The sequence below is a fragment of the Nuphar pumila genome, chromosome 12 (genome assembly GCF_984573655.1).
Source record: "Nuphar pumila chromosome 12, dmNupPumi1.hap1.1, whole genome shotgun sequence".
Taxonomy (NCBI): Eukaryota; Viridiplantae; Streptophyta; class Magnoliopsida; order Nymphaeales; family Nymphaeaceae; genus Nuphar; species Nuphar pumila.
Window position 1 is genome coordinate 34,330,586 of NC_143260.1, and position 27,958 is coordinate 34,358,543.

Sequence of the window (27,958 nt, forward strand, 5' to 3'; positions counted from 1 at the left end):
TCTCTCATCGATACACAGTTTCAAATCATTTGGGCACATTAAAGCATGCACGTATTGTCAACATACATGGTGGCATAAAATTTACCCTATGGTATGGTTTCTAAGACTTAGAAATTTAAAATACCTGTTAACTTTACAAATAATTGCGAACCTAAGTAAGGAGATATTCGTTTATTTAGTGTTAGACCATCCATTTTAATCGCAGTGGAGTTATAGCTCTGAAGAGCAGATCAGGTCCAAGGGGCATTGGACAGAAAACTGTCCAAGGTGTCTTGGGCATGTCAATCATCAAAATGAACAGCACACAATAACTATGAAAAGTTTTATGTTTTGAATGATATCAGCCGTTCATTTATGAATCGCTGATGCCATTCATCTAGACAATGATCGGCATCCAAATTTTTTGTGGGACCCAACTAGGTGGGTACCATCCCTTTTGACAGCTTTTGGATGCCATTCATCTTGATGATGGATGGCATCCAAGGTATCTTGGACAGTTTTTGGTCCAAGGTCTCGCGGACCTCATGTGCTCTCATCTCCCTGTAACTGCATTACACATAACAAGGTATGCCGTCGGCTGGTTGTCGTAAATTCCATGAAATTCAGAACAGATAGGTCCCTGTGGCACTGAAACTATTCCTTGTCCCTGAAGTAAAGTAGTACTTACACCATCTGGCATACAATGAGTACACATGAATAAACTCATGATCTAACTTCATGAAACCAACACAACAAACAAGTGTCAATAACACTGAAATCATTCCCTTCTCCTTGGTATTCACATCATTTGGCCAACAAAAATGTGAAACATTAAATTACAATCAGTACTATCACCTAGTGGAAGTTGCTTGAACAGGAGCTGAAGTGGAAATACAGCTACAAAGACAAACAGAAATATGATTATATAGTACATGCATTCTCAATTACTTGCTTGTGCTCACACATCTTACAGAAAAATAATACCAATAACGCTTGCCCATGGCTTACACTCTCTCTGATTGTGCTCCTCTGGTGCACTTCAATATTTGCATGTGGGACGGTGACAAAGTAGCTGTCAGCACCAGTAATCTCAGCATCCCTCTGACTTCACAAATTCCAGGAGAAATAAAAAATAAAAAAACTTCCTCTGACTTCACAAATTCAATTTGATCTCAGTATGCCTCAGAAGTATATCGGTAAGATGCTTAGCTGCCAAAAAATGGGATTCCTCAAGATAGGTACATTTCACAAAGGTTGAGAACGTGTTGCCTGAGCAGTATACTGCTGCTGCAACTCCTTAAGTTTTTCTAATAGTTCCTGAAATGTTGGCCGATCTTGCGGTTCACTGCATATTGATTGCAAGTAACATGTCATTGATGGTAAATATACTCAAACTTGGTTAGAGAGCAATGAAATTTACCTGCGCCAGCAGCTCTCAATGATTGAAACCCATTGCGGATCCAAGTAACTTGGAAGCTCTAACCGCTGATCCATGAACCCTACAGCTCCTATCACCTGCAAATTTTGTTCACTAATGGAGTTCAGGTTTACAAGAGCACAGAATAGGACAGTTACCATGAATTTTTGAAAAGTGGATGTATCAGTAAACAGAGCTGTAAACAGGTCCCACCTGGGACGGTTCACCAGGATCTGAATTACATATGTCCTACAAAACCTCTGCAGAACCAAATGCTTGTATCAGGTCCAAGATTCGGGACATCTGATTAATGGATTCAGATCCAAGTCCAAGCTGATGATTCCATCTCTTCACAAGTTTAGTGGGTCTAACAGAGTTTGATCTACTAAATACAGAATATAAAAAGTTTAAAAACAGATGTCTGATTGGATACACCAGGATCCAGAACTAACTTTTCCACATGAGGGATAAAGAGTCCATATTTCAGTCAAAACAGGTCATGGTAGGGTTGAATTACTGACCTACTTCTGACCCACTCTGGCATATCATCATAGAAGGATGACATGACAAATGCATTAAATGACTGATTACATACACACTGAAAGTAATTACTACATAAGCATAATTTGTAAATAGATCCTGCCGAAGCATCTTGGAAAGCCGGCTGTTCACCTGGCGCTACAGAACTACTTTAAGTACAGCCCATGCAAATATCAACATTTCCAGTTTACACAGGGCAGACATTTAGAATTTTGTACCAGTCGAGAAACACTATAACCATAACTTTGCTCCTTCAACAAACAAGCTGTATAGAAGAAGAAGAATGAATATCTAGAACCTGCTTTCTCTGAAAATTCTACAAGATATTTCAGTCATTGATGTTCCAGCAACACAGAGACAATAGACAAGCACTTGGCTAGAAAGTCACTAACAGATCTTTATATGCGTATATACCTGCATTGAATTTAAGTTATCCCAAGGAATCTTCTCAGTGGCTAGCTCCCACAGTGTTACTCCATAGCTGTATACATCAGACCTGAACAATCAGAAAAGACAATTCACTACCTTGTACAACTGATTGAATTATAGACAGCAACACAAATTTAATTTGTACACTTGACGAGTGATAGAAGGGCCTACTTCTCATCTGCGGGCTCATTACGAAGAACCTCTGGAGCCATCCATTGCGGCTGCATACAGAAAACAATTCTGTCAAAGAAAAAAAGTCTCTCATGCCAATGTGATGGAATATTTGGATGAAAAATGACTCTATGCCATTGAAAATGATAAAGAAGCTGGTGTGCATACCGTTCCTTTACCAGTCTTTGTTGTTAAGTATGCCTCACATTTCAGACGTGATAAACCAAAATCTGCAACCTGTTCAACAGAACAATTAAAATTTCTGCACAAAAAGCAAATTGTGCAGTAAATTCTTGGACATGAAACACACCTTTACAGTCCAATTCTTATCAACTAACAAGTTTGATGACTTCAAATCCCGATGAATGATAGGTGGATTGCAATGATGTAGATAGTTCATACCTCGTGCCTGCACAAGAGTTGGAAATAGATAAACCAAAATCACCTAAGCAAGAAAACTATAATTCTGATTGCTTGGAAAAAAATGAGAAATGCAGTGACTTTTAGCAATAGATAGATTTAAGACTTGTATACAGCATGAATGGACTTCTACAGTTGGTTTTTATGTTGTCATTTGCTTCATTTCCAAGGCATGGGAAATCGGATACAACATACCTTAGTTAAGGAATTTATGATGTTTTTATTATCAATGCCACCCTTGGATTTCTATTGATCCATAACATGCAAGTTGTCAACGTAAACCATTGAGTCAACAGTCCGATTTTTCTTGACCAGGCAACACTAAGCATCAGCCTTGAGCATAGAAAGGCAATTCCCAGACCAATAGGTACTTCCAGCAATCACATTACTCTCCTTACACATAAATTTTGTTATTTCACTTTAAATGGAAAATCTGAAGTGTGGAGTTTTAGACTTAATCTGTCAAATATTTTGATAGACAAGGACACTAATTTATACCAGTAAGACTAGTTTATTCACTTTTCATATTCAGGTCCGGGGAAGATGTTCTTCACTGAATGTTTTTGGATGTATATACTACCCATGCATGTCTCCAAGTCTCTAGATCCAAGTCTCTAGATCTTTCCCTGAAAACTCGTGTGCTGACAAGGTTTTGATCTGAACCAACTAGATCCAAGACATTTGTATCTAGAATCTTCACACACACCCTCAAGATAATCTCCACAATATTCAGCTTGTCTTTGAAATATTGAAATTTGGGAGAGGGTGATTGAGTCTAGGTTGAGGAAGGTTGTCATGATATCGGAGAATCAATTTGGTTTTATGCCTGAAAGATCAACTATGGAAGCTATACATCTTCTTAGACAACTTATTGAAAGATATAGAGAGAGGAACAAAGATTTGCATATGGTTTTTATTGATTTAGAGAAGGCATACGATAGAGTACCTAGGGACGTTCTCTGGTGGACAATGATGAAGAAAGGTGTTTCTCTCAAGTACATTAGTATAATTAAAGATATGTATGAAGGAGTAGTAACCAATGTCCGCACTTGTGGAGGGGTGACAACCAATTTTCCGATAACGGTTGGGTTACATCAAGGATCTGCTTTAAGCCCTTTCCTATTTGCGATAGTGATGGATGAGCTTACGAGATCAATTCAAGAAAATGTACCGTGGTGTATGTTGTTTGCTGATGATATTGTTTTGATTGATGAGTCTAGAGCTGGGGTTAATGCTAAGTTAGAATTATGGAGACAGACATTGGAAGCTAGAGGTTTTAAGTTGAGTAAGAGTAAGACTGAATATATGGAATGTCGGTTTAGTAAGCAACGAAGTAGTGATGGGAGTGTAGTGAAGCTTGGTGAGCAAGATATACCGGTGAATGATTATTTCAAATATTTGGGATCCATCATTCAAAAGTATGGAGAAATTGATGGAGATGTAAATCATAGGATAAAGGTTGGGTGGATGAAATGGAAAAGTGCTACTGGAGTGCTGTGCGATCGTAGAATGCCATTGCGGTTGAAGGGAAAGTTTTATAGGACGACTATTAGACCCGCTTTACTATATGGTACGGAATGTTGGGCTGCCAAGAGACATCATATTCAAAAAATGAGTGTAGCTGAGATGCGGATGCTTAGATGGATGTGTGGAAATACAATAAAAGATAAGATTCGGAACGAAGAGATACGTAAGAAGGTAGGTGTTGCACCCATTGAAAATAAGATGCGAGAGAATCGTTTACGGTGGTTTGGACATATTCGGCGAAGGCCTAATGATGCTCCAGTTAGAAGGTTGGAGAAATGGGAAAATATATTAGTTAAAAGAGGTCGGGGTAGGCCTAGGAAGACTTGGATGGAGATGATAGGAAAGGATATGAATGCTTTGAACCTCACCAAGGACATGGCGTTGGATAGAAATGATTGGAGGAAAAGGATTCATGTGGAAGACCCAAAATGAATTTCTTTTTTGGTTCATATCGCTGACCCCAATTGTTTTGGGATGAAGGCGTAGTTGTTGTTGTTGTTGTTGTAAGAGCCTCTGTGAGTATGTCAGCTATTTGATCTTCTGAAAGTATGAACTGAACTTCTATTTCCCCTTTGATAACCCACTCTCTCACAAAATGGTAATCAATCTCTATGTGTTTCATTCTGGCATGAAACACAGGATTGGTTGTTAAGTACGTAGGGTTTGGCTTCATGTTGTAGGCACCCCAATTTTGACCAAAATAGTTTTCCACAAGAATCCCTTTTGAAAACAAGGCATTTTGGGTCTTTTATAGGACAAGTTTTGGTTCAATTGCACTTTTGGCCTTTAAAACGACAACCTAAAGATTTTTAACGGATGAAATAAACTAGAATCTTAGCTTTCCAACGTGACAAAAATCAGGTTGATCTAACATTGGGATATGAAGTTATGATAGAAACAAAGTAACTTGTTTAGTCGAAAACTTATCTTTTCAGGTAGAACCCATTTTGAGTGCATTTTTTACCATCAAAATGATCGAATTTAGTTTGCACTTAAAAAATGAATTAAAATAAAGGATGTTAGTTTTCCAGCACATTAAAAATCACATCAATCTGACATCCACCAAAAAAAGTTGGCCTATCAGCGCAGTCAAGGTTTGTTTGTTTGGCGACAAGCAAGAAAACTGAACTGTCGTCAGAGTCAATTGTCATTAGGCATGAATTGCCGTTAGAGGTCAATGAATTGCCATCAGACAATGGAAAAAATCTTTTGTTATTAGAGCTTCATATATTGTCGTTAAAGCCTCCAACATGTCATCAAACAAAACCTTCCTTTTTTGACCGAAAACACGTGGCAATGAAGATAAGGCTTATCCAACATTCCATAACATGGATTTGCACGAATCAACCTTCCAAAACTTGAGATTTGACCCCATCAGCCTGCCAAAAACCTCTTTTCTTAGTTTATAATTAAATCCACTAGGATAAGCCTGGTAGTCTTAACCAATCACAGCTTGATATGCAGAATGACCAATAATCAGATTCAAATTGTTGTACAGCAACTGGATCAAGACATTTAGACCCAAATCCCATATTTGAGGATCCAAACCCACTTAAAACTCTCACTTCACCCACCTAGAACTAGAGTGAGGAAGCCCTATCGCATTAAGAGTCTGACTTAGTCCAGGTGCCCCCCACTCTGTTGAGTCATCTAGCCTACCCATTAGTTATAGATCTAGCCCTAGGGTCCACTCTATCGGACCTGAACCTCCCTAAGCTCATGCCCTATAGGAGGTGCTGTTGGATTATGTGCTTGTCAAAACCAGTCTTAGGAGGGCTTCCAAAGCCCGTGGTAAGCATTTTTCCTTATTTATTTTCTCTTATATATTTCATTTAATTTATTTAAGTGTTTTTCTCTAATTCTCATTTCTTTGTTTGTTTCCCATGTTTTCGAGCATTGGTGGTGCCCCGCACCATCAAGCATCAAGCTCACCTTTTTTTAGGAGTTCAATTGAGGTACATCAAATCGCATGCCAGTAACCGTAAGACAAAAAGTTGCACCCCTTAATCGTTTAATCCCTACTCGCTAGAGGAAAGACATGTTCTAGAAGAACGAAAGCCTTATCTCTCAAGAGTCTATATCTGAATCCTCTTTCAAATATCTATTTTAAAATCCATTTCAAAATCTTTCCAAAAAAAAGGATCAAAAAATGGCGATCATTGTGGAACACATTTATATTGATAGTAGCTTCTGAAGGTCATGGATATCAAAGTGCGAGGTTAGTACCTTCTTTTTTTGTATTTTCTTGTGTTTTTGGTCTTTGATCTATTAGAGATCCAAAGTTCACTTTTCCTCCGTAGCGTAATGTGTGGACTTGAGAACTTTGCAAGCCCATATCTTCACAATTGTTGATTCATTCCATGTTGTTTGGTATCATTAGAAAGCTCTCGTTGTCAAGCTTTCCTATCTTTTTAGGGCTTTTTGAGTTTTCCAGTATAGGTAACTGATTTTTTTTTCTTTTCAGACGTAGGTGCTCGGGTGCCTGCCTGACTGTTGACATGGTCGCGTTTCTTGGACGATTTCTCAATTACTGTTTGTCAGATCTCAGTGATTCCAACCCCATATGAAAGCTAAATTTTTTGTTATTTTATTGCTTTACTAGGTAGAAATCCTAGATAGATTGTGTGCTTGCATGCTAAACTTTCCTAGGAAAAGGACCTAGAAACCCTTGTTGGAGATTATCATCTCACATAGATTCCTAGGAAAATATCAGCCTCTAACAAGTTGAAAATAAGATTTTGTGAGACATTTGTTAGATTTTCATTTGTACCTGCATTGAGAGAGAGAAAACAGAGAAAGAGAGGGAGAGAGAGAGAGACGAGAAGAGGAATCCAAATGTCGACTGCGCTGTCATGATTTCTTCTTAACAGAAATCGTGACCTAATGCATGTATTAATACACTTAAGTGTACATAGTGGGTCGAGTCAGGTGTAATATCCGAACTCGAATACAAAAAAATAAAAGAAACAGGCTTATACACTTATACAGGAATGAACTCGGGTCTGGGCTAATGCATGAGTGAAATCGGGTCTGGTACAGGATCCAGACCCGAAACACTATTTACCTTTTTCACCCCCCCCTCAAGTTGATCATGGTTATGGACCATGCACAACTTGCCTTTAAGCGTCCAAAAACTATCCTTTGTTAACCCTTTCGTAAATAGGTCCGCAACTTGTCTTTCAATATTGACGAACTCAGGCTCAATCTATTTTTCTTCAACTTTCTGTCTAACAAAGTGTTGGTCAATCTCAATGTGCTTAGCACGACTGTGATGTACTGGATTGAATGACATGTTTATAGTACTTTGGTTGTCACATAGCAAGATAGTGTGGGAGATCTTTTCTCCTACTTCAGTCAGTAGATGTCTGATCCATGTGAATTTGGCAGTAGCAGCAACCATAGATCTATACTCAGCCTCAATACTTGATCTAGCGATAGCCTTTTGTTTTCTACTGCTCCAAGAGACTAAATTTCTTCCAATGAAGACACAATATCCTGATGTAGATTTTCGTTCATCAGGATCTCCTGCCCAGTCTGCATCACAATATACAGCGAGTTTATGCTCATCTTTGCCATATGGCTGTGGTGAGTATGTCAATCCATCCCCAATAGTCCCTTTCAGATATCTAAGGATTCTCTTGACAGCTTCCATATGTCCAGTACGTGGCACATGCATAAATTAAGACACTTGATTGACTGAATAAACAATATCAAGTCTAGTGAACGTGAGGTACTGTAACATTCCTATTATGCATCGATACCTGGTGGGGTCATCACACATGAGATGAAGAGGGGCGAAAGCACCAATAACACAAGCCACTCCTTAAGAGTGATCACAAGAGCCAAGAACACAAACACTAAAAGTGTATACAAATAACACACTAAAGGAAAAATGACTTAAAGTCATAAGTTGGATATTATTGAAGAAAGAGAGAAGAGGGTAAAAAACCCCATGCTAATACAAGGGGAAGCCTCCTCTATTTATAGAGGAGGAGGCAAAGAGGAAGGGACCATAAGGGGGCTCCCTTCTAGTCGTTGGGAGCCCCAACGGTCATAAATATGACCGTTGGGTCCCCAACGACAAGAAGGGTGGGGCCCCTTGTGGTCTTACAAAAAGTAAAGAAAAAAAAGAAAAAAGAAAAAGGAAAAAGGAAAAAGAAAAAGAAGATGGGGGAGTTTACATGAGAATTTACCAAAATACCCCTATTGGTATTTGGAGAAAAAGAAAAAAGAAATATGTATATAATATATATATGTATATATATACTTATATATATACGTATGTATATATATATATAAGTATATGTATATATATATATTATATATATACATAATTTAACATGCCCCCTCAAACTTTACGGGGAGAAAACCGAAAGTTTGCTAAGAAGAAACATGAATCGTGGAGTCGGGAGCGCTTTGGTGAAGAAGTCAGTCAATTGATATTCTGAAGTGACATATGGCAATGTGATAGTTCCTCTGAGGTATTCGTCTCGAACATAATGACAATCCATTTCGATATGCTTGGTCCTCTCGTGAAAAGTATGATTGCTTGCAATGTATATCGCACTTTTGTTATCACAGCAGAGCTTAGTGGGAGAGGAAATGAGGACGCCCATGTCACCAAAGAGACTTCTGAGCCATACGATTTCCATAGTTGTCATTGCCATGACCCGATAATCAGCTTCAGTGGATGATAGTGAGACCTTCTGCTGCTTCTTGCATCTCCACGAAATAAGAGATTCACCTAAAAAAATACAAAGTTCAGTAATTGAGATACGATCATTGGGATTTCCTCCCCAGTCAGCATCAGTAAAAGCAATTAATTCAAGAGATGAGGAAGAGGATAAAAAGAGTCCCTTGGAGATGGTATTTTTGATGTATCGCACAATTCTCATTACGGCCGCCATATGAACTGTAGTATGTGCATGCTGAAACTGGCTTGCAGCATGAACTGCATAAGCTATATCTGGACGAGTGATGGATAAATAGGTGAGAGATCCAATTAATTGACGGTAGGGGGTTGGATCCTCAAGAAGAACACCATCCTCAAGTCTTAATTTTGCATTGATGACATTGGGAGTCTCAACTTTCTTTTCATCGGATATTCCTGACTTGGTACAAATGTCTGCAGCTAATTTTATTTGAGATAGGATGTATCCTCGCGAGGAGTAAGCCACTTCAATTCCTAAAAAATATCTCAAAAATCCAAGGTCAGACATATCAAAAGTTTCTTTTAACATGGACTTCACATCATTTACCCCCTTTTTGTCATTCTCAGTAATGATCATATCATCAACATACAACAAAAGAATAACAATGAAGTCACCTGTCTTTTTAACAAAAAGAGCAGTGTCAGTATAGCAAGAAGTAAATCCTAAATTGATTAATACATTACTAAACTTATCATACCAAGCCTTAGGAGCTTGCTTAAGTCTATATAAGGCCTTTTAAATTTTAAAATTTTACCATTTAAATTCATACCCGAAGGTGGTTCCATATAGACTTCTTCATTTAAATTTCCATTTAAAAAGGCATTTTTGACATCAAGTTGAAAAATTGGCCATTTTTTAATAGAGGTTATTGCAATAAGAGCTCGAACACTAGTCATTCGAGCAACTGAAGCAAAAGTTTCATTATAATCTACCCCATACTCTTGGGCATATCCTTTGGCCACAAGCCTAGCCTTATATCTTTCTAATGAGCCATCACTCTTTGTTTTTACTTTGAAAACCCATCTGCATCCAATGGGTTTCTTGTCATTGGGTGGATCAATGATCTCCCAAGTTTGTGTCTTTTTAAGTGCATTAAGTTTCAGTTCCATTGCTTCATTCCAATGAGCATATTGTTTAGCATCATTAAAATAAAATGGTTCATGAAATAAGTGAAGAGCTAGCAGACATGCCCGAAAATTTAGAGAAAAAGAATCATAAGATACAAATCTATTTGGTATTTTAGAAATACGATTTGATCTTCTTAGGGAGGATTCTTCAATCGACTCATTTTGAGAAAAATTTTCAAGGGCACAAGGAGGATTACTTTCATTCCTTCTAGAATAGACTTGTGTTTGTCTTGGTATATTTTCTTCTAAACTTTGGCCATCAATTGAAGGTTCAAAATGATCCTCTATGAGAGATTCACTAGATTCAACATGACTATTTATGATGTTTTCTTGAGGTAATAAGTCAAATAAAAAGGAATAATCAATATTTTCATTTGGTTTATGCGAAAAACCATTTTCTTCTTCTAAGAATGTGACATCTTTTGAGATATAAAGTTTGTTTTTGAGTATGTCAAAACATCGATAACCTTTTTGTTTTTTGCCATATCCTAAGAAAATGCATTCAATTGCCCTAGGAGAAAGTTTATCATTTTTGTGAGTTAGAACAAAACATTTACATCCGAAAATTCTTAGTCTTTTATAATCGGGAGACATATTGTAAAGTTTTTCAAATGGAGAAAGATTTCTCAAAGAAAATGAAGGGATTCTATTGATAAGATATATTGAGGTTAGAACCGCTTCGGCCCAAAAGGATTTTGGAATATTTTTTTAAATTAATAAAGTTCTTGTGGTTTCTATTATGTGTCTATGCTTTCTTTCCGCAAGACCATTTTGTTGCGGAGTGTTTGGGCAAGAACGTTGATGGCAAATTCCATTTTCCTTCAAATAGGTTTGAAATTCATTGGACATGTATTCGCCTCCCGAATCAGATCTAAGAATTGATAGATTTCCTAAAAATTGATTTTTAACCATTGCATGGAATTCTTTAAAGAAAGAAAAAACTTCGGATTTGCGACTTAAGAAGTAAATCCATGTAAATCGAGTGAAGTCATCAATAAAGACCATATAGTACGAAAATCCTCCTTTGGATAAAATAGGGGAAGGTCCTCATACATCGGAATGCACAAGTTCAAAAGGTCGAGTGGTAAAATAATTTCTTTGAGGAAATGGAATAGCTTTAGATTTCCCAAAAATGCAATCTTTACAAGTCATGTGTTGATCTTTACAAGTATTGTTCAAAAAAGGAAAAAGAGACATCTTTACAAAATTTGGATGGCCAAGTCTCTCATGCCAAATTCCAATACTTTTGTCCTTTATAAGATTGCAAAATGACTTTGATGGAAGAGTCAAAAAGTCCATGAAATAAAGATCACCCCTTTTATGGCCTTGCCCAATCAGCTTCCCTGACTGAAGATCCTGCACGGTGCAATCTTTAGGTGAGAAGGAGACTTGGCATCCATGATCGATGATTTGAGAAACGGAAAAAAGATTTAGATTAATCTTTGGAACGACTCTCACCTAAGGAACGAAAAAGTTTTGAGAATTTTTAAAATCAAGTGTTCCAATACTTTCAATTTTTAAAGATGTCTCATCGGCCGTTGAAACATAAGAAGATATGGGTTCAGAAAAAACATTAGAAAGAGAGTTTTTATGAGATGTCATATGAAAAGAAGCATCGGAGTCTAGTATCCACATGCCTAGAGGTGATGAAGAGTAGGCGATCGCGGCTCCGGATGTTGAAGATGAAGAAGACTTGAGAAGATGTTGGAGAACTTCGGAGATATGATTAAGAGTTTCTTTGATATCTCCCTCTTTGGCACTTTCTTCTTCCTTCTTTGGAGAATTTTCTCCAACCGCGGTCACATTTCCCTTAAGCTTTAGGCAAACCAGTCTAATGTGTCCCAGTTCATTACAATAGTGACAAATCACTCCCTTTCTATCATTTTTGTTAAAGTGGGGAGGTCTATATGCTTTTACATTTGATCCGGGCCTAATAACGGCCAAAACTTCATCACTCTTAATACTTAGGCCAAGTCGAGTTTCTTCTTGACAAACTTTGGCAAGGGCATCCTCAATGGGTAAGGTTTTACTTCTATGGAGAAGGGATGCCCTAACTTGCTCAAATTCCGGTCGAAGACCATGGAGAAATTGGAAGAAATGCTCCTTTTAAATTTGTTCTCTTCTTAACTCAATATCTTCTGGAGCCACCCATTTGGGCTCAAGAAGAGCAAGCTCGTCCCAAATTGGGGTTAAAGAGCTAAAATAGTCACGGACACTCATATCCGCTTGTCTAGATGAACGAATTTTTTCTTGACAAAAAAATTGTCTAGCAAGATCCTTTTGGGTATACATACCCTTAAGAAAGAACCATGCCTCATTGGCTCTTCTAAATTTAGCAATGTTGGCACAATTTTTGAGGTTCACATTATTCATAAACCATGCCAAAATTTTAGCATGGTTACTTTCCCAATCCTCAATTTTGGATTGGTGATCATTGATAGCTTTGATGCGCTCATCGCCATCTAAAGCCTTTTCAACCCCATTTTCAATTTTAGTGAGAACAAGAGAGGGTTCGGGAGTAGTTCCCATGACAAAACCCCAAAGTTTCTTACCTCTTAGATGATTTTCCATAGCGGATGCCCAGATAAGGTAATTGGATCCATTGAGCTTAAAAGAGAGCTCAACTTTAGAATCACGTTCCATAGGTACCGAATAGTTCTTCCTTTCTTCAAAAGCTTGAGAGGCACACGTCCCAAGATAAAAAAAGGAGAAGCCTGATTACCAACCTTGCTTTGATACCATGAGATGAAGAGGGGCGGAAGCACCAATAACACAAGCCACTCCCTAAGAGTGATAACAAGAGCCAAGAACACAAACACTAAAAGTGTATACAAATAACACACTAAAGGAAAAATGACTTAAAGTCATAAGTTGGATATTATTGAAGAAAGAGAGAAGAGGGTAAAAAATCCCATGCTAATACAAGGGGAAGCCTCCTCTATTTATAGAGGAGGCAAAGAGGAAGGGACCATAAGGGGGCACCCTTCTAGTCGTTGGGAGCCCCAACGGTCATAAATATGACTGTTGGGGCCCCAACGACAAGAAGGGTGGGGCCCCTTGTGCTCTTACAAAAAGTAAAGAAAAAAAAGAAAAAGAAAAAAAAGATGGGGGAGTTTACATGGGGATTTACCAAAATACCCCTATTAGGTATTTGGAGAAAAAGAAAAAGAAATATGTATATAATATATATATATATATATATATATATGTATATATATATACTTATATATATATGTATGTATATATATAAGTATATGTATATATATTATATATATATATATATACATAATTTAAAAGATCTCCATCATCAACACTAAGTTTTTGATGAAGCACACTCGGAGTTCCCAGAGGTTTGCAGTCTTTCATGCCTGCCTTGCGGAGAGCATCAACGGTGTATTTGTGCTGAGTAAGTGTCAAGCCATGAGCCTGATTATCAACTTCTACACCAAGAAAATAGCGTAGAGCTCCAAGATCTTTCATTTTGAACCTCTGACCTAGTAAGTCTTTTACTTCTTGTATGTGGGCCGCAGAGTTTCCTGTGATAACAATATCATCAACATAAATTAATAACAGAGTGGTCACAGTCTGACTTCTGAAAATGAACAATGAGTGGTCCAGTATGGAACGTGAAAATCTATGTTTTTGAATCTCTAGTGAGAAGCTATCAAACCAGGAGCAAGATGCTTGCTTCAGACCATAGATAGCTCTCTTTAACCTGCACACATGGGTTTTACAATTTTGTTCTTGATATCCAGGGGGTTGCTCCATAGACCGTGGACGCTAAGTTTTTGATGAAGCACACTCGGAGTTCCCAGAGGTTTGCAGTCTTGCATGCCTGCCTTGCGGAGAACATCCACAATGTACTTGTGTTGAGTGAGTGTCAAGCTATGAGTCTGATTATCAACTTCAACACCAAGAAAATAGCGTAGAGCTCCAAGATCTTTCATTTTGAACCTCTGACCTAGTAAGTCTTTTACTTCTTGGATGTGGACGGTAGAGTTTCCTGTGATAACAATATCATCGACATAGCAAACACATCCAAAAACACGCAGATCATGATAACTAGGATGAGCTCCAAAGAGACAGTGATAAGGAGACTTGTTTTCCAGAACGACCATCGACAATCTATTTATCACATGCACGGCAGAATGAAAAGCTTCTGTCCATAGGTTGATGGGAAGATTGTTGTCATGAAGCATACTCATGACACTTTCAACGATATGTTTATGTTTTCGTTCAGCAATCTCATTTTGTTGAGGAGTGTGAGGGCAGGACACCCTTCTTCCTATTCCGTTCAACAACAACAACAACTACGCCTTCATCCCAAAACAATTGGGGTCAGCGATATGAACCAAAAAAGAAATTCATTTTGGGTCTTCCACATGAATCCTTTTCCTCCAATCATTTCTATTCAACGCCATGTCCTCGGTGAGGTTCAAAGCATTCATATCCTTTCCTATCATCTCCATCCAAGTCTTCCTAGGCCTACCCCGACCTCTTTTAACTAATATATTTTCCCATTTCTCCAACCTTCTAACTGGAGCATCATTAGGCCTTCGCCGAATATGTCCAAACCACCGTAAACGATTCTCTCGCATCTTATTTTCAATGGGTGCAACACCTACCTTCTTACGTATCTCTTCGTTACGAATCATATCTTTTATTGTATTTCCACACATCCATCTAAGCATCCGCATCTCAGCTACACTCATTTTTTGAATATGATGTCTCTTGGCAGCCCAACATTCCGTACCATATAGTAAAGCGGGTCTAATAGTCGTCCTATAAAACTTTCCCTTCAACCGCAATGGCATTCTACGATCGCACAGCACTCCAGTAGCACTTTTCTATTTCATCCACCCAACCTTTATCCTATGATTTACATCTCCATCAATTTCTCCATACTTTTGAATGATGGATCCCAAATATTTGAAATAATCATTCACCGGTATATCTTGCTCACCAAGCTTCACTACACTCCCATCACTACTTCGTTGCTTACTAAACCGACATTCCATATATTCAGTCTTACTCTTACTCAACTTAAAACCTCTAGCTTCCAATGTCTGTCTCCATAATTCTAACTTAGCATTAACCCCAGCTCTAGACTCATCAATCAAAACAATATCATCAGCAAACAACATACACCACGGTACATTTTCTTGAATTGATCTCGTAAGCTCATCCATCACTATCGCAAATAGGAAAGGGCTTAAAGCAGATCCTTGATGTAACCCAACCGTTATCGAAAAATTGGTTGTCACCCCTCCACAAGTGCGGACATTGGTTACTACTCCTTCATACATATCTTTAATTATACTAATGTACTTGAGAGAAACACCTTTCTTCATCATTGTCCACCAGAGAACGTCCCTAGGTACTCTATCGTATGCCTTCTCTAAATCAATAAAAACCATATGCAAATCTTTGTTCCTCTCTCTATATCTTTCAATAAGTTGTCTAAGAAGATGTATAGCTTCCATAGTTGATCTTCCAGGCATAAAACCAAATTGATTCTCCGATACCATGACAACCTTCCTCAACCTAGACTCAATCACCCTCTCCCAAAGTTTCATAGTATGACTCATGAGTTTTATACCACGATAGTTTGTGCAATCTTGTATATCACCCTTATTCTTATATAAAGGCACCAAAGTACTCTTCCTCCACTCATTAGGCATCTTATTTGTTCGCCAAATCAAGTTAAAAAGATTTGTCAACCATTCTAAACCTTTCTCTCCCAAGCATTTCCAAGCCTCGATAGGTATACCATCCGGGCCAACTGCCCTTCTTGATTTCATTTTCTTCAAAGCCTCTGCAATTTCTTTCTTTTGAATCTTACGTATGAAGTCACGATTTATCTCATGAAAAGGAATGGAGAAGTCTCCAAGATCTTGAGCATGACTATCATTAAATAGCTTATCAAAATAATCTTTCCATCTCTCCTTAATCTCCTCATCTTTGACTAAAACCCTTTGTGTTTCATCTTTGATACATCTAACCATACCCAAATCCTTCGATTTCCTATCTCTCATCTTTGCAAGCCTATAAATATCCTTCTCGCCTTCTTTGGTATCCAACTTGTCATAAACCTCCTTATATACCTTAGCCCTCGCGTTTCAAACAACTTTTTTAGCTTCCTTCTTTGCTATCATATACTTCTCCAAATTCTCATTATCACGACTCTTACTTAGATTTCTATAACACTCTCTTTTAACCTTAATAGCTAATTTGACATCCTCGTTCCACCATGATGTATCCTTACCTAGTGGTGCACCGCCTTTAGACTCACCCAATACCTCCTTAGCTACTTTTCTCATACCACCCGCTATCTTATTCCACATTGATTCTGAATCCTCCTCGAGACACCAATCAACTTCCTTAACTACCTGCTCTACAAACATTCCTTGTTTAGCTCCTTTCAGTGCCCACCACTTAATTCTAGGATCTATCCTATGTCTATCCCTTTTGCGGCATTGTATAATTCTAATATCTAAAATTAAGACTCTATGTTGTGTAGCTACACTTTCTCCTGGTATAACCTTACAATCGATGCAACAACCCCTATCTCTCTTTCTAAGTAGGAAAAAATCTATCTGACTCGTATTAACCCCACTTTTAAATGTTACTAGGTGAGACTCCCTCTTCCTAAACCAAGTGTTTGCTAAGATCATATCATAGGACAAACAAAAATCTAAAATCCTTTCTCCACTTTCATTTCTTTCTCCTATACCATAGCCTCCATGGATATTCTCAAATCCATCCCCTACTAATGCCTACATGTCCATTAAGGTCACCGCCGATGAAAAGCTTTTCTCCATAAGATGTCTCTTGTACTACTCCATCTAAATCTTCCCAAAATTGATGCTTAATGGAATCATCTAAACCTACTTGAGGTGCATAAACACTAATAATATTAATAATATCCGTACCTAATACTAATTTAATAAGTAAAATTCTATCACCCTTCCTACGGACCTCAACTACATTATCTATAAACTGACGACTCATAACAATCCCTACTCCATTCCTATTCCTATTTATTCCTGTATACCAAATCTTATATCCCCAAGGTTCTATCACTTTAGCTTTCTCACCTACCCATTTGGTCTCTTGAAGACATAAAATATCAATCTTTCTCCTACACATAACATCTACTAACTCTACCAACTTACCAGTTAAAGACCCTATGTTCCAAGTGGCTAACCTAATTTTATGGTCTTGGACTAACTTCTTTACCCCCACCCGTCCAACAAAGTGAGGGAACCCTTGCCTATTTGACACCACACCCGGGCGCCGGTGTGACGCGTCGCTTCTTCCTATTCCGTTATTTCGAAAAAAAGAAATAAAATCACGGGATGAAAATTCCCCACCTCCATCACATTGGAAAAACTGAATGGACTCAGAAAATTGGTTTTTGACCAAAGAAAGAAAACTTTGAAACAAAGAGAAGACTTCTGACTTATTTTTTATGAAATATATCCAAGTGTATTGAGAATAACTATCAACAAAGATTAGATAATATCTGCTTCCAGACCCAGAGACAATTGGGGCAGGTCCCCACACATCAAAACAAATAATCTCAAAAGGTTTTGAAGCTCTCTTATTAATGAAATGGAAATGCAATACATGACTCTTGCATAAAAGACAACTGAAACATTTATGACTGCTCTCATCCCCATTAAGACTTTCTTTTGGAATGAGATTATTAGAAACAAGTTTCTCAATAAAATGACTCCCACAATGTCCTAACCTACTATGCCATAAAAATGGCTTATTACATTCAGAGATACTAAAAACACTAGCAGAAGAGGATGAACACGACTCTGATGGAGGCTTCGAAATCAGGTGAAAAGAGCGAACATCATGACATGGAGCTTCTTCAAAGACATACACGTTGCCTCGTCTCTTTCCTTCAGCGAATGTTTCCCTCGTGCGTAGGTCCTTGACCTGCACAGAGAAGGGAGTGAATTCAACTGAAGCATTATTATCATCAATAAGTTTGGAGACAGAGACAATATTTTTCTTAATGTCTGTAGCATGAAGAACGTCAGAAAGAGTAAGAGTGAAATGTGACATGGGAATGACAGTCTTTCCAACATGAGAAACAGGATGGTGGGATCCATCTCCAGTGACAATCTTACTTTTTCCAAAATAAGGAATAGGATTAGAAATTTTATCTGCATCGCCTATCACATGAGTCGCTGCCCCGGAATCAACAAACCAAGTGCCTTCATCACTCTGCTTCAATTTTAACTCTGACAAGGCAGATATCAACAAATCTTTAATCTCTCCACTGTCTCTGGTATTTGTGAATTTTCTCTTGGTTTCTATCTGTGGACTCTTTCCTTTATTCTCTAGATTATGCCAACAATTCGCCTTGATGTGCCCCTTTTTGTTACAAAGGAAGCAAGTAGGGATGGATCTTGTTCCCTGCGCATGAGTAAACATATTTGGAGTGGGAAGTAAACCACGCCCTCCGTGTCCACTTCGCCCTTGTCCTCCTCGTCCCCGTCCTCTACCATAAGTCACTCCTGTAGCAAAAACTTCTTGAAAATTTGAATGATTATGAGTTTCTTCAGAGAATCCCTTCAGAGTCATTTCATATTGGATTAATTTGGCTCGTAGCTCATCAAAGGTAGGAAGAACACGTAGGCACAATAGTGAAGTGACTATCATATTGTAGTCAGATCCCAATCCACTCAGGGTTTGTTGCACCATATCATTATCATTAATGGCACACCCTATAACAGCAAGTTGATCTGTGATGACATTTATCTTGTTCAAATATTCCATGATGGTCATGGAATCTTTTCTTAACAATTGAAATTCCCTTTTTAGAAAAACTACTCTTGCTTGATAAACCTGCGAATACGTCTGAACCAGTCGTTCCCAGAGTTGTAGAGTTGTACAATTGTCAGGAATGACAAGAAGGATCTCTTGAGATAGGGTTGATGTGATGTATGCAACAACTGATTGGTCTTTTCTTTCCCAATTGTGAAACTCAGCATTCTTGATATACACGATTGAACTCGCCCCTTTATCATCTTTTTCTTCTCTCAGAATAAATTCTCGTGGAACTGGAGTGGTTCCATCCAGGTGGCCTAAGAGACCTTGACTCCTTATGAAAGGAATAATTTGCCTCTTCCAGAGCAAGAAATTTGAGGTATTCAACTTCTCAGAAACAAGCTGGTTGAGAAAACTTGAAGAAATATTTGATTGAGAGTGATAGGGATCCATAGAGAATAAGAATCAACAGAAATGTTCAACCCTCGTTCAACACTTTTTTTTTTCGGCGGCTGTCAGAGGATCACAGACTGTTAAATTCAGAGAATGAAGGAACTTGAACTTTAGAAGAAGACTTACTAAAAAAAAATCACACGTTAAGTATCCCTTTTTCCTTTTTGTTTTTTTTGCTGGTACAGTAAAAAATGAGGGATTATAATGCACAGCAGACACAAGGAATCAAGAGAAACATTATAGCATCCGAATATACAGAGATAAACTTTGGAGAAGGTAGAATAAAATGGAATCAAATAATCAATAGGGATAAATTTAATGACTCACGTGAATCAATTCACGAGTTTAATGGCTGGGAGAAACTTGATGCCTCACGTGAACCAGTTCACGTGAAATGTTGTTGTCCATCCACGATCTGGATTCACGTGAATAGGGTTCACGTGAATCACAGATTCACAAAGGGAGAACTCACGTGAGGTGTGAGTACACAGGGAGTTTCAGAAAGAGGAACAAACAGAAAAAGAGGAGACGAAGGAGAACAGAAAGAGGAAGAGAAGCGAAAACCTCAAAATTTCTGATCTTTGTCACGAGCCAGAACCTTCTTTTTGCCTCTAGATGGATCTACGCTCTAATACCATGTTAGATTTTCATTTGTACCTGCATTAAGAGAGAGAGAGAGAAAACAGAAAAAAGGGAGAGAGAGAGACGAGGGACGATAAGGGGAATGCAAATATCGACTGCGGCTGTCACGATTTCACTTAAGAAATCGTGACCTAATGTTGGTATTAATATACTTAAGTATACACAGTGGGTCGGGTCGGGTTTGGTGTAATATCCGAACCCGGATACAAATATAAAACAAGCCTATACACTTACACAGGAATGAACTCGAGTCTGGGCAGGTGAATAGTGAATTCGGGTCTGGTACAGGATCCAGACCCGAAACATTATTCACCTTTTTCACATACACTACTTATTTCTGCAAGATTTGAGCTATAATGACACATAAAAATGGTTTGAGTTCATAGGATTGTTCTAAACTTTGAACATATCTCCTCCCATGAGACCATTCCTTTTGTGGATGAATGTTTGATATTTTCTAGACAATATACTCGTTGCAGATATGACATGAAAAGAAAACATGTAAAAGTAGTTATTTGCGGTATATGATAATGATGAGGTAAATCTGCCACATGAGAAATAGCAGACTTTTCTGGAACTTTCATACTTGCAGAATGATAAACATAAAAAGATTAACTCACAATATCCAATGCCATGTGAACACGCCGTCTCCAATCCAGCTTAACAGTGCTTTTCTGGAGCAAGCGGAATAAACTTCCACTGCATTTGGAAAAAACAGATTAAGAAAACGAAAGTCAATATATGCATACTGCAAAACTCAGTTATTTTATGTTCACTTCTTTTTAATAAAGACACTGAGACATGATTGATAATGTAGTGTCAGAGTAAGAACCAAACAAAATGCATCTCTGATGTCTTCTTGAATCTTTCTGAAAAGACCGATTATGTATGTTGTTTAAATGTAAAACTCCAGATAATTATAGAAAGGACAAATGCATTTATTGTTCTTTCCCTTTCCAAAAGTGCATAAGAAACTAAAATGCTTAAAATAAACATCTAGGAAATAGATTACAAGATGTGATTCATTTAAGGTCACCATGTCACTTGTCCATAAAGAGCTTTGTTGACATTTTGAGATGAGTAATGATAAAGCTTTTACCTAGCATTCTACACTTAATTAAAGAGCAGAAAGCTTTTGTTAAGAGCTCTTCCTAAGAAAGGTCAAGTTGCTTGGTTTTGTCATCTTTTAAGGTCAGCAGTTCTGTTTTCCCCTATGCTCTTAATTAGTAATTCCATGAAAGACAAATGTGAGATTGGTGATTGTTAAACTGGACTTATATTTTATGATAACTTGGCAGAAGATTATATGAATTTGTAATTCAGTAATATCAATACTATATAGCTATTCAAAGGTCCTCCAAAGAATTTTGATATTAAAAATTTGAAAGACGAGCATTTCTAAAGGTATTTCATTCAAAGATCACAAATGGGGGAGACAATATAAGAATATCAAAGTAAAATCACACAATATTTACAAAGTGCATACAAGTAAACTATATGGCATAAAGGAAGCCCTAGTGGAAAATGTAGTATTTGATCATGTGCAATACAAAAATAAGAGAGCGAACCGTGGCAAGAACTCCGTGACTATGCAAAGGCGTTCAGGAGAAGTCACTGCCCCCATAAAAAGTAGGATGTTTGGATGCCGCAACCTCTTCATCAGGGAAACCTTCACGAATTGGGAAAGAAAGACTTTAGCATGAAATAGAACTAAAAATTGCTCCCAAAAGGATGGCAATGTGCTTCATTTTCCATTCATTTCATCAGCATATATAAATGAACATCAGAAGTTGGATACAGGAAACTATATGCAAAGGACAGTAATCAGTACACTTTGCCTGACTGTTCTAATGCAATCCCAATGTGCATATCAAAACAGTAAAAGGCAATGCTAAATCAGGTCTTGACAAGTAGAATTATTTTCAACTTTTTACCTCTTGTCTGAAGGACTCTATGACTTCCTCGGAATATTCCTGCTTAGCAAAAACTTTAACTGCAACATCCTGTAAATGCAGGAATGATCAGTTCCCCAAACACAAACAACATTAGACTTTCTCCAAAGATACAATGCCAAGATGAGCAAATGGAAATCCTGAGGAGATCCATCAAATTCATATCATATGTATATGCTTCCCAATGATGTAAAACATGAAATTGCAGACCAAAATGTTTGATAGAGTAGCATTAAAGCATGCATTCGATATTGATATACTCTGAAAAAAAAAACCTCTCAAATCCTCCTATAAACATAAAAAAAGGCACATACCGAGCCATACCAAAGTGCATGATAGACATTTCCACAGGAACCTGTTTAACAATCAAAAAATCCAGATTAGGCACCAAATAGTGGTAAATGAATATCAGATATTCCTTGTAATAATACCGCAATGTTCTCAGGGTCTCACCATTAAAAAAGAAAAGCTTTTGACTCAGTTTTTCATTTTAAAATGAATCACAAACTGCATGCATCAATGATTCACATACAACTATCCACTTCAAGATAATATAAACCTGGTCTGGAACATGGGACTAAGCTACAGATCACATGATCAAGTGATCCCATTGCTCCACAGTTTCACCCAAGGATTGAAACATGCAGAATATATGTTGACGTCTATGAGAAACTCAAGTGGATTTTTGCGGACAGGTTTGGACTGAAAGAATCAGAGATTTTACAATTCATCCAAGTTGTCCAAGTAGGTAACAAATACTGTCACTTGATCAAGCGCATTCCAACTTCCTATAGCAAAACAACTGAGTAATCTGGTTGCCTGAGAATACTATACTATATTTGATGATTCAGATTCAAAGCCAAAAACAGAAACATGATTAAAAAGAAAGAGAATGCAAATTAATGAGGAAGATCCATGGGAACAGCACTATGAACATCAAAAGTTGAAAATATAGATGAGTGACTATAAAATAAATAGGCAGCAAAAGCAGCAGGATCCATATTAATAATCATCACACAAGCAGAAAGCTTAATATTCATGTTGGTAAGAAGAACGTGCTACAAAGGCTGAGCTGCCTCAAGATTTGAGTCATGCTTCCAAGTTTGTTCTCTTCGAACACTGGCAATGACCATGATGTCATGAAATCCAACCAGAAAAAACAAAAGCAATTGCAGCATGCCATAAAACTTGAAAGAGATCTCAGGAACACATATGAACCTCGTTTACAACTAGATTACATGTTCATACAAATAATAAAGTCAGAAAACTTTTGCAAGTTCGTAACGAGAAAAGAACATGTCATGACCCCCACCCCCCACCCCCGACGCACATGCACAAAACACAACACACACTCAAATACAAAGCAATTGAAATTTAGCTGTCTTTCATAAGATTACACAAGTTCTCTAACAAATATAATTTTAAAGATTTATCAGAAGAGAAAAACAAACTTTCCCAGCATGAACAATAAGCACATGTTGAAGCACCTCACACTACACATATACCATTCACCATTTAAAGATAAGATATGATTCCGCATGCATCCCTAAGTGGATAGCTAAACACATTCCTGATTAACCTAGCCATTGTTCATTAAGAAAACAAACCATTATTTCATATTTAAATGATGACATCCAATTCCTGCCCACATCAATTAGATGCATATTAAAATTCAAAACAAAATATATACATACAAGAATAAAATGTTCCTTTTCAAGTTATTTGGAAACAAAGTTTTGCGAATGTTTTTAAAAATGTTTTCAGAATATAGCAAAGAAAGGAGATATTTCATGATGCTTTATTATATTGATATTTTCAATTGAAAAAAAATAGTATTCTTACTTTTTTTACATTTTGATCCTTTTCCATTTTTTGTATTATTGATATGAAAAAATTAATAAAAGCTATTTTCTCTTTATATTTTTTCCTGGTAAAATATACCTTTGAAGTTACCAAGACTTACCCAAGAAGCTGATTGCTTTCAATATCCCCAACAAGTTGCTAATACCAAATTTCCATTTCAGACACTATCATAAAAATGAAAAAGAATAATGAAGACCCTGAATAGTTTCAAATAAAGATTAAGGACTCAACAATTGATTAGTGACTCACTAACTTGATTATGATTCAGTTTTTCATCGCAAGCCATGTGGATTGAGGTAAGACTTTTGAGACAGTTAGGACGTGAAGCACCTAAAGGCTACCTATCAAGCTTAAGGTCTAGATGCATTCAAAGTCATAAAACTTTGATTTTGATTGGATCAACCAAGGGAAAAGTGACTACACTAATGCTATATTTTGATTTATGTCCAAATCACCAGGACAAAAAATAAGATAACATGATAAACATGGACACCGTTCCAAGATTTGTAACAATTACATCTCCCTATAATAAAGTTTACATGGATGCCTTTTCAGCTAAAAGATTTCTCTGAAACTGTTTACCTTGCCCAATCTGTTCCCCGATTATTAGGTCTTCCCACAGAATCTCATAGTCTAAGCAATCAGTTTCTGCATCCGCCTTTTGTATAGCACTGCTACTTGTACTCCCATTGCTGCTAACACTACTTGTGCTGTTGACATTCAAGGAAGACCATGATCCCGTAGCATCATTGTTGCTCTGCCTATTATTGCCAATAGCCTGGATCTCAGAAGAAACATAAATTTTGCATGCCTTATGATGACTCAAGTCATTTTCCTGGTCACTATTTAACTGAGGGAAAGAAATGCAAGACTTTGACTCCATTCCACCATGTTCATTTCCTTTCCAAGGCCACGATATCCCCTTCTTTGCAATCCATACCTCTGCTTTTGAAGTTACGATTTTGTGAATACCACCTTTCCCATCCCCTTCCTCATTAAAACCTCTATGACCTTTTCCCGGAGAGCTTTTCCCTGGACCTGCAGGAGTATACACACCAAAATGTGATTGTGGAACATCACCTCTTGGTGTACTGGCTCCACTTGATGCATCGGAACACCCATGATCGGATATCTGGGCATTCACAGCCCCGCCTTCACATTCTGCAGTGTTCTCACTTGCTCGTATATGTGAACGGACTTTGTTTGTCACCTTAGAAGCCTGCTCCAGTGAACCAAATATCAGAATTAAAAGTATCCTTTGTGTACTCGTTTGGATAATTCTGAGAATGTCGTACACATGTACCAGCACATGCATGTGAATGCCATGCACGTACATAAGCACACACATAGAGACGTAAGTACATGAATGCAAATGCATACACATACATATTCATATGTATGTACATGTGCGCACATATATGCTTATATGTATACATGATTACAGACACTGTGCCTGTGTGTGTTTGTGTGTGCATGACTGCATGTGCACTAGTCTGCTAGGCTCACCAAATTTGATATCTTGGATGCAATCGCAGCTTGAAGTGGTTGCTGAGAATCAACACCAAACTTGTTTGTGAAAATGCTTCTACACCGACCATGGCTGGAATCAGATGCAGAAGGCCTAGAATTATTCAGTGCAACTGCATTTTCCTCGAAGGGGCGCATATCATTTGAGGCACAAATAATTGCAATTAGACTACCATCATCATAGAGTGGAGTATAGGAAGCAATAGATGAAAACCGCTCCCCTGACTTCTTCCTGACTGGAAACAGACCAGACCAGCTGTCCCCCATTTTTATCCGGTTAATTATGTGATTTGCAATATCAAAGTCAGAGATATCAACAAGTAGCTCAATGGCATCCTCGCCAAGTGCCTCTGATGAGGAATAACCATAGAGATTTTCTGCAGTCCTGTTCCTGAAACAGCTAATATTTTAGGAGCATGAACACATTAAATAAACCATAATGGGAAAAAAATTTGTTCCACACTGAGATCCAAAAAAAATCAGAAACAGTAATTCCAACTGTTTAGATTTGCAGTGTTAAGGATGTTTTCTGAGTCTCCGACACACTAAACTAAAAAAAAATGAAACATCAAACAAAGGCCTCGTATATATACCAGTTAATAGAATTCTAATAAACTTAAACTATTAAAAGACTCCCAAATGCACTAAATTCCATTAATGGAAACTATTCAGCCAAAAACTATTAGCCTGATATAAGGACGATGATGAAGTCCAAAGTGCATCCAAATTCCAAACCAGCATCACATACCATAGAAACGACACCAACAGTTGAACATGAATGTAATCTAATCAATCAAGGGTGATATGGATATATTTGCAATGCACCGTGACAGCTATGACACAGGATTCCTTCCTGTCAGCCACAGATAGGACCAGGTTTACTTCTAACTCTCAAAAACAAATCTTGTCTAGATGGTTAATATATTTGGTTCTTCACAAAAGAAGTACTTATGGAATGAATATTCTGATACTTGCTATCCCTCAGGTACCACCTTCTTTAATGTTTATTCAAGTACTCTTTTACCAATGAATGCAATGTAAGCATTGAGTTTAGCATTAATAATATTTCCCAACATACCAGAACTGGCTGTCACTCCACTAGTTGTAGATGTAAGGATTGATTCATAGAATGGCAACGCAAAATACACCTAATAAGACACTAATTGCGGTAAAAGAATTGACATCAGAATTGCAGAGTGAACAGTTCTTGAAATAATTGTTGAAAAACTACGTTTTCCTAATCCAATAATCTCAATATAAGCAAAAGATATATGAGATTAATAACTCAATTAAATGAACAGTGGTTCATTCAGGCTGAGTCATCATTATACCATCTTGGTGGCATTAGCCCGAGTGGTAGCGGGCCTGGGAAGAAGGTGCTGACCTCTTTGTCCCATGTTCGACTCCCACTGGGCCTTTAACTGGTGGGCACCGTAAGGGACTTGGGTGTCGATGACCCCACCTGGGGTTTACCTCGCAGGGAGGCGAACCCACTAAGTGACCCAGTTCTTGGCGAGGGTTCCTCGCCATAAAAAGAAAAACAGCAACCGTGGCAGGCCATAGAATAAAACAACTGCTCATTCAGAGTGACCCAATATCTAAATCGACTACACACTTCAAAAGATTGAATTAGTTCAACAAACAGAGACGAACGAGAGATACCCAGCAATGACCAACAATATAATTTCCACTAAAAAATCTACAACAAAATCAGAGTTATATATCTCTGTTGCAAAGTAGTTCAAACCAAACCATCAATTCCGAAGCACCCAAAACTCTAACCCTTTCGAAGCAATCAAACGACGCAGTAAAAGCAAGAAAGGAGACTGTGAATCAAGAGCTCTAACCAGTAAATTATCCGGCCGGAGAGATCGAATATATGAACCGACTGACCCATGGACTGCAGGATGTTCAGACAATGCTTGCTCGCGAACTTAACAGCTGCCCTATATTCGATTCCAGAAGGGAGCGGAGGAGAATCTCCCTTCTGGCTATGCGGAAGAGAATGCCGAACAGAAGAAGAATGCCCTTTCCTTGGATGGAAATCGTCGGCCGCCCTTCGATTCAAGCTCGGCAATCTCGACCTCTGCGGCGACACGGATTGAGATCTTTGATGGTGGTGATGGTGGCCAGGTTGCTGGTGCTGTGGCTCCTCCTTGGTGACCATCAATTTGGATATCTCCTGCTTCAGCTGAGCTTGCCCGGCTTCGAGTTCTTGGATTTTCTTCAGCAGATTCTCTGCTGGAGTTCCCATGAAAGAAACCGAAAAACTCTCTTCCGTACTACTGGGGGCTCCCCTTCTTTGCTTTCAGAATGGTGAGGAAGTGGTAACAATGGTCATGGATTGTCTTCCGTCACTGGTATCTTCCTTGCCCTCCTCGCTTGGTTTGGCCTCTCTCTCTCTAACCTTTT

General features: G+C 37.9%; 1 protein-coding gene across 2 annotated transcripts; it reads right to left on the bottom strand.

The window, feature by feature from the left end:
- Nucleotides 1-806: 806 nt before the first annotated feature.
- LOC149820642 (uncharacterized) lies at nucleotides 807-27,933 on the bottom strand. 2 transcript variants are annotated; one of them, XM_089982735.1, is made up of 13 exons: nucleotides 27,394-27,933; nucleotides 25,526-25,937; nucleotides 24,602-25,238; nucleotides 22,471-22,511; nucleotides 22,139-22,207; nucleotides 21,773-21,873; nucleotides 20,825-20,903; nucleotides 2,847-2,945; nucleotides 2,705-2,773; nucleotides 2,537-2,586; nucleotides 2,351-2,432; nucleotides 1,400-1,494; nucleotides 807-1,324 (listed from the first exon to the last, which is right to left on the bottom strand). In XM_089982735.1, exons 1-13 carry the CDS (start codon nucleotides 27,798-27,800, stop codon nucleotides 1,225-1,227), a joined length of 2,241 nt encoding a protein of 746 aa, XP_089838861.1. In that variant the 5' UTR covers nucleotides 27,801-27,933; the 3' UTR covers nucleotides 807-1,224. The 2 variants fall into 2 exon arrangements, with proteins under 2 accessions (XP_089838861.1, XP_089838862.1); XM_089982736.1 differs by lacking the exon at nucleotides 807-1,324 and having other exon boundaries at nucleotides 1,396-1,494.
- Between the last annotated feature and the right edge of the window lie 25 nt (nucleotides 27,934-27,958).

Excerpts from the sequence above, each read along its gene's own strand:
- LOC149820642 (XM_089982735.1), bottom strand. The coding sequence starts at position 27,800 with ATGGGAACTCCAGCAGAGAATCTGCTGAAGAAAATCCAAGAACTCGAA. Across the intron at positions 25,239-25,525 it reads CATCCAAGATATCAAATTTG|GCTTCTAAGGTGACAAACAA; the intron begins GTGAGCCTAGCA and ends TCACTGGAGCAG. Across the intron at positions 22,512-24,601 it reads CGGGGAACAGATTGGGCAAG|GTTCCTGTGGAAATGTCTAT; the intron begins GTAAACAGTTTC and ends ATTGTTAAACAG.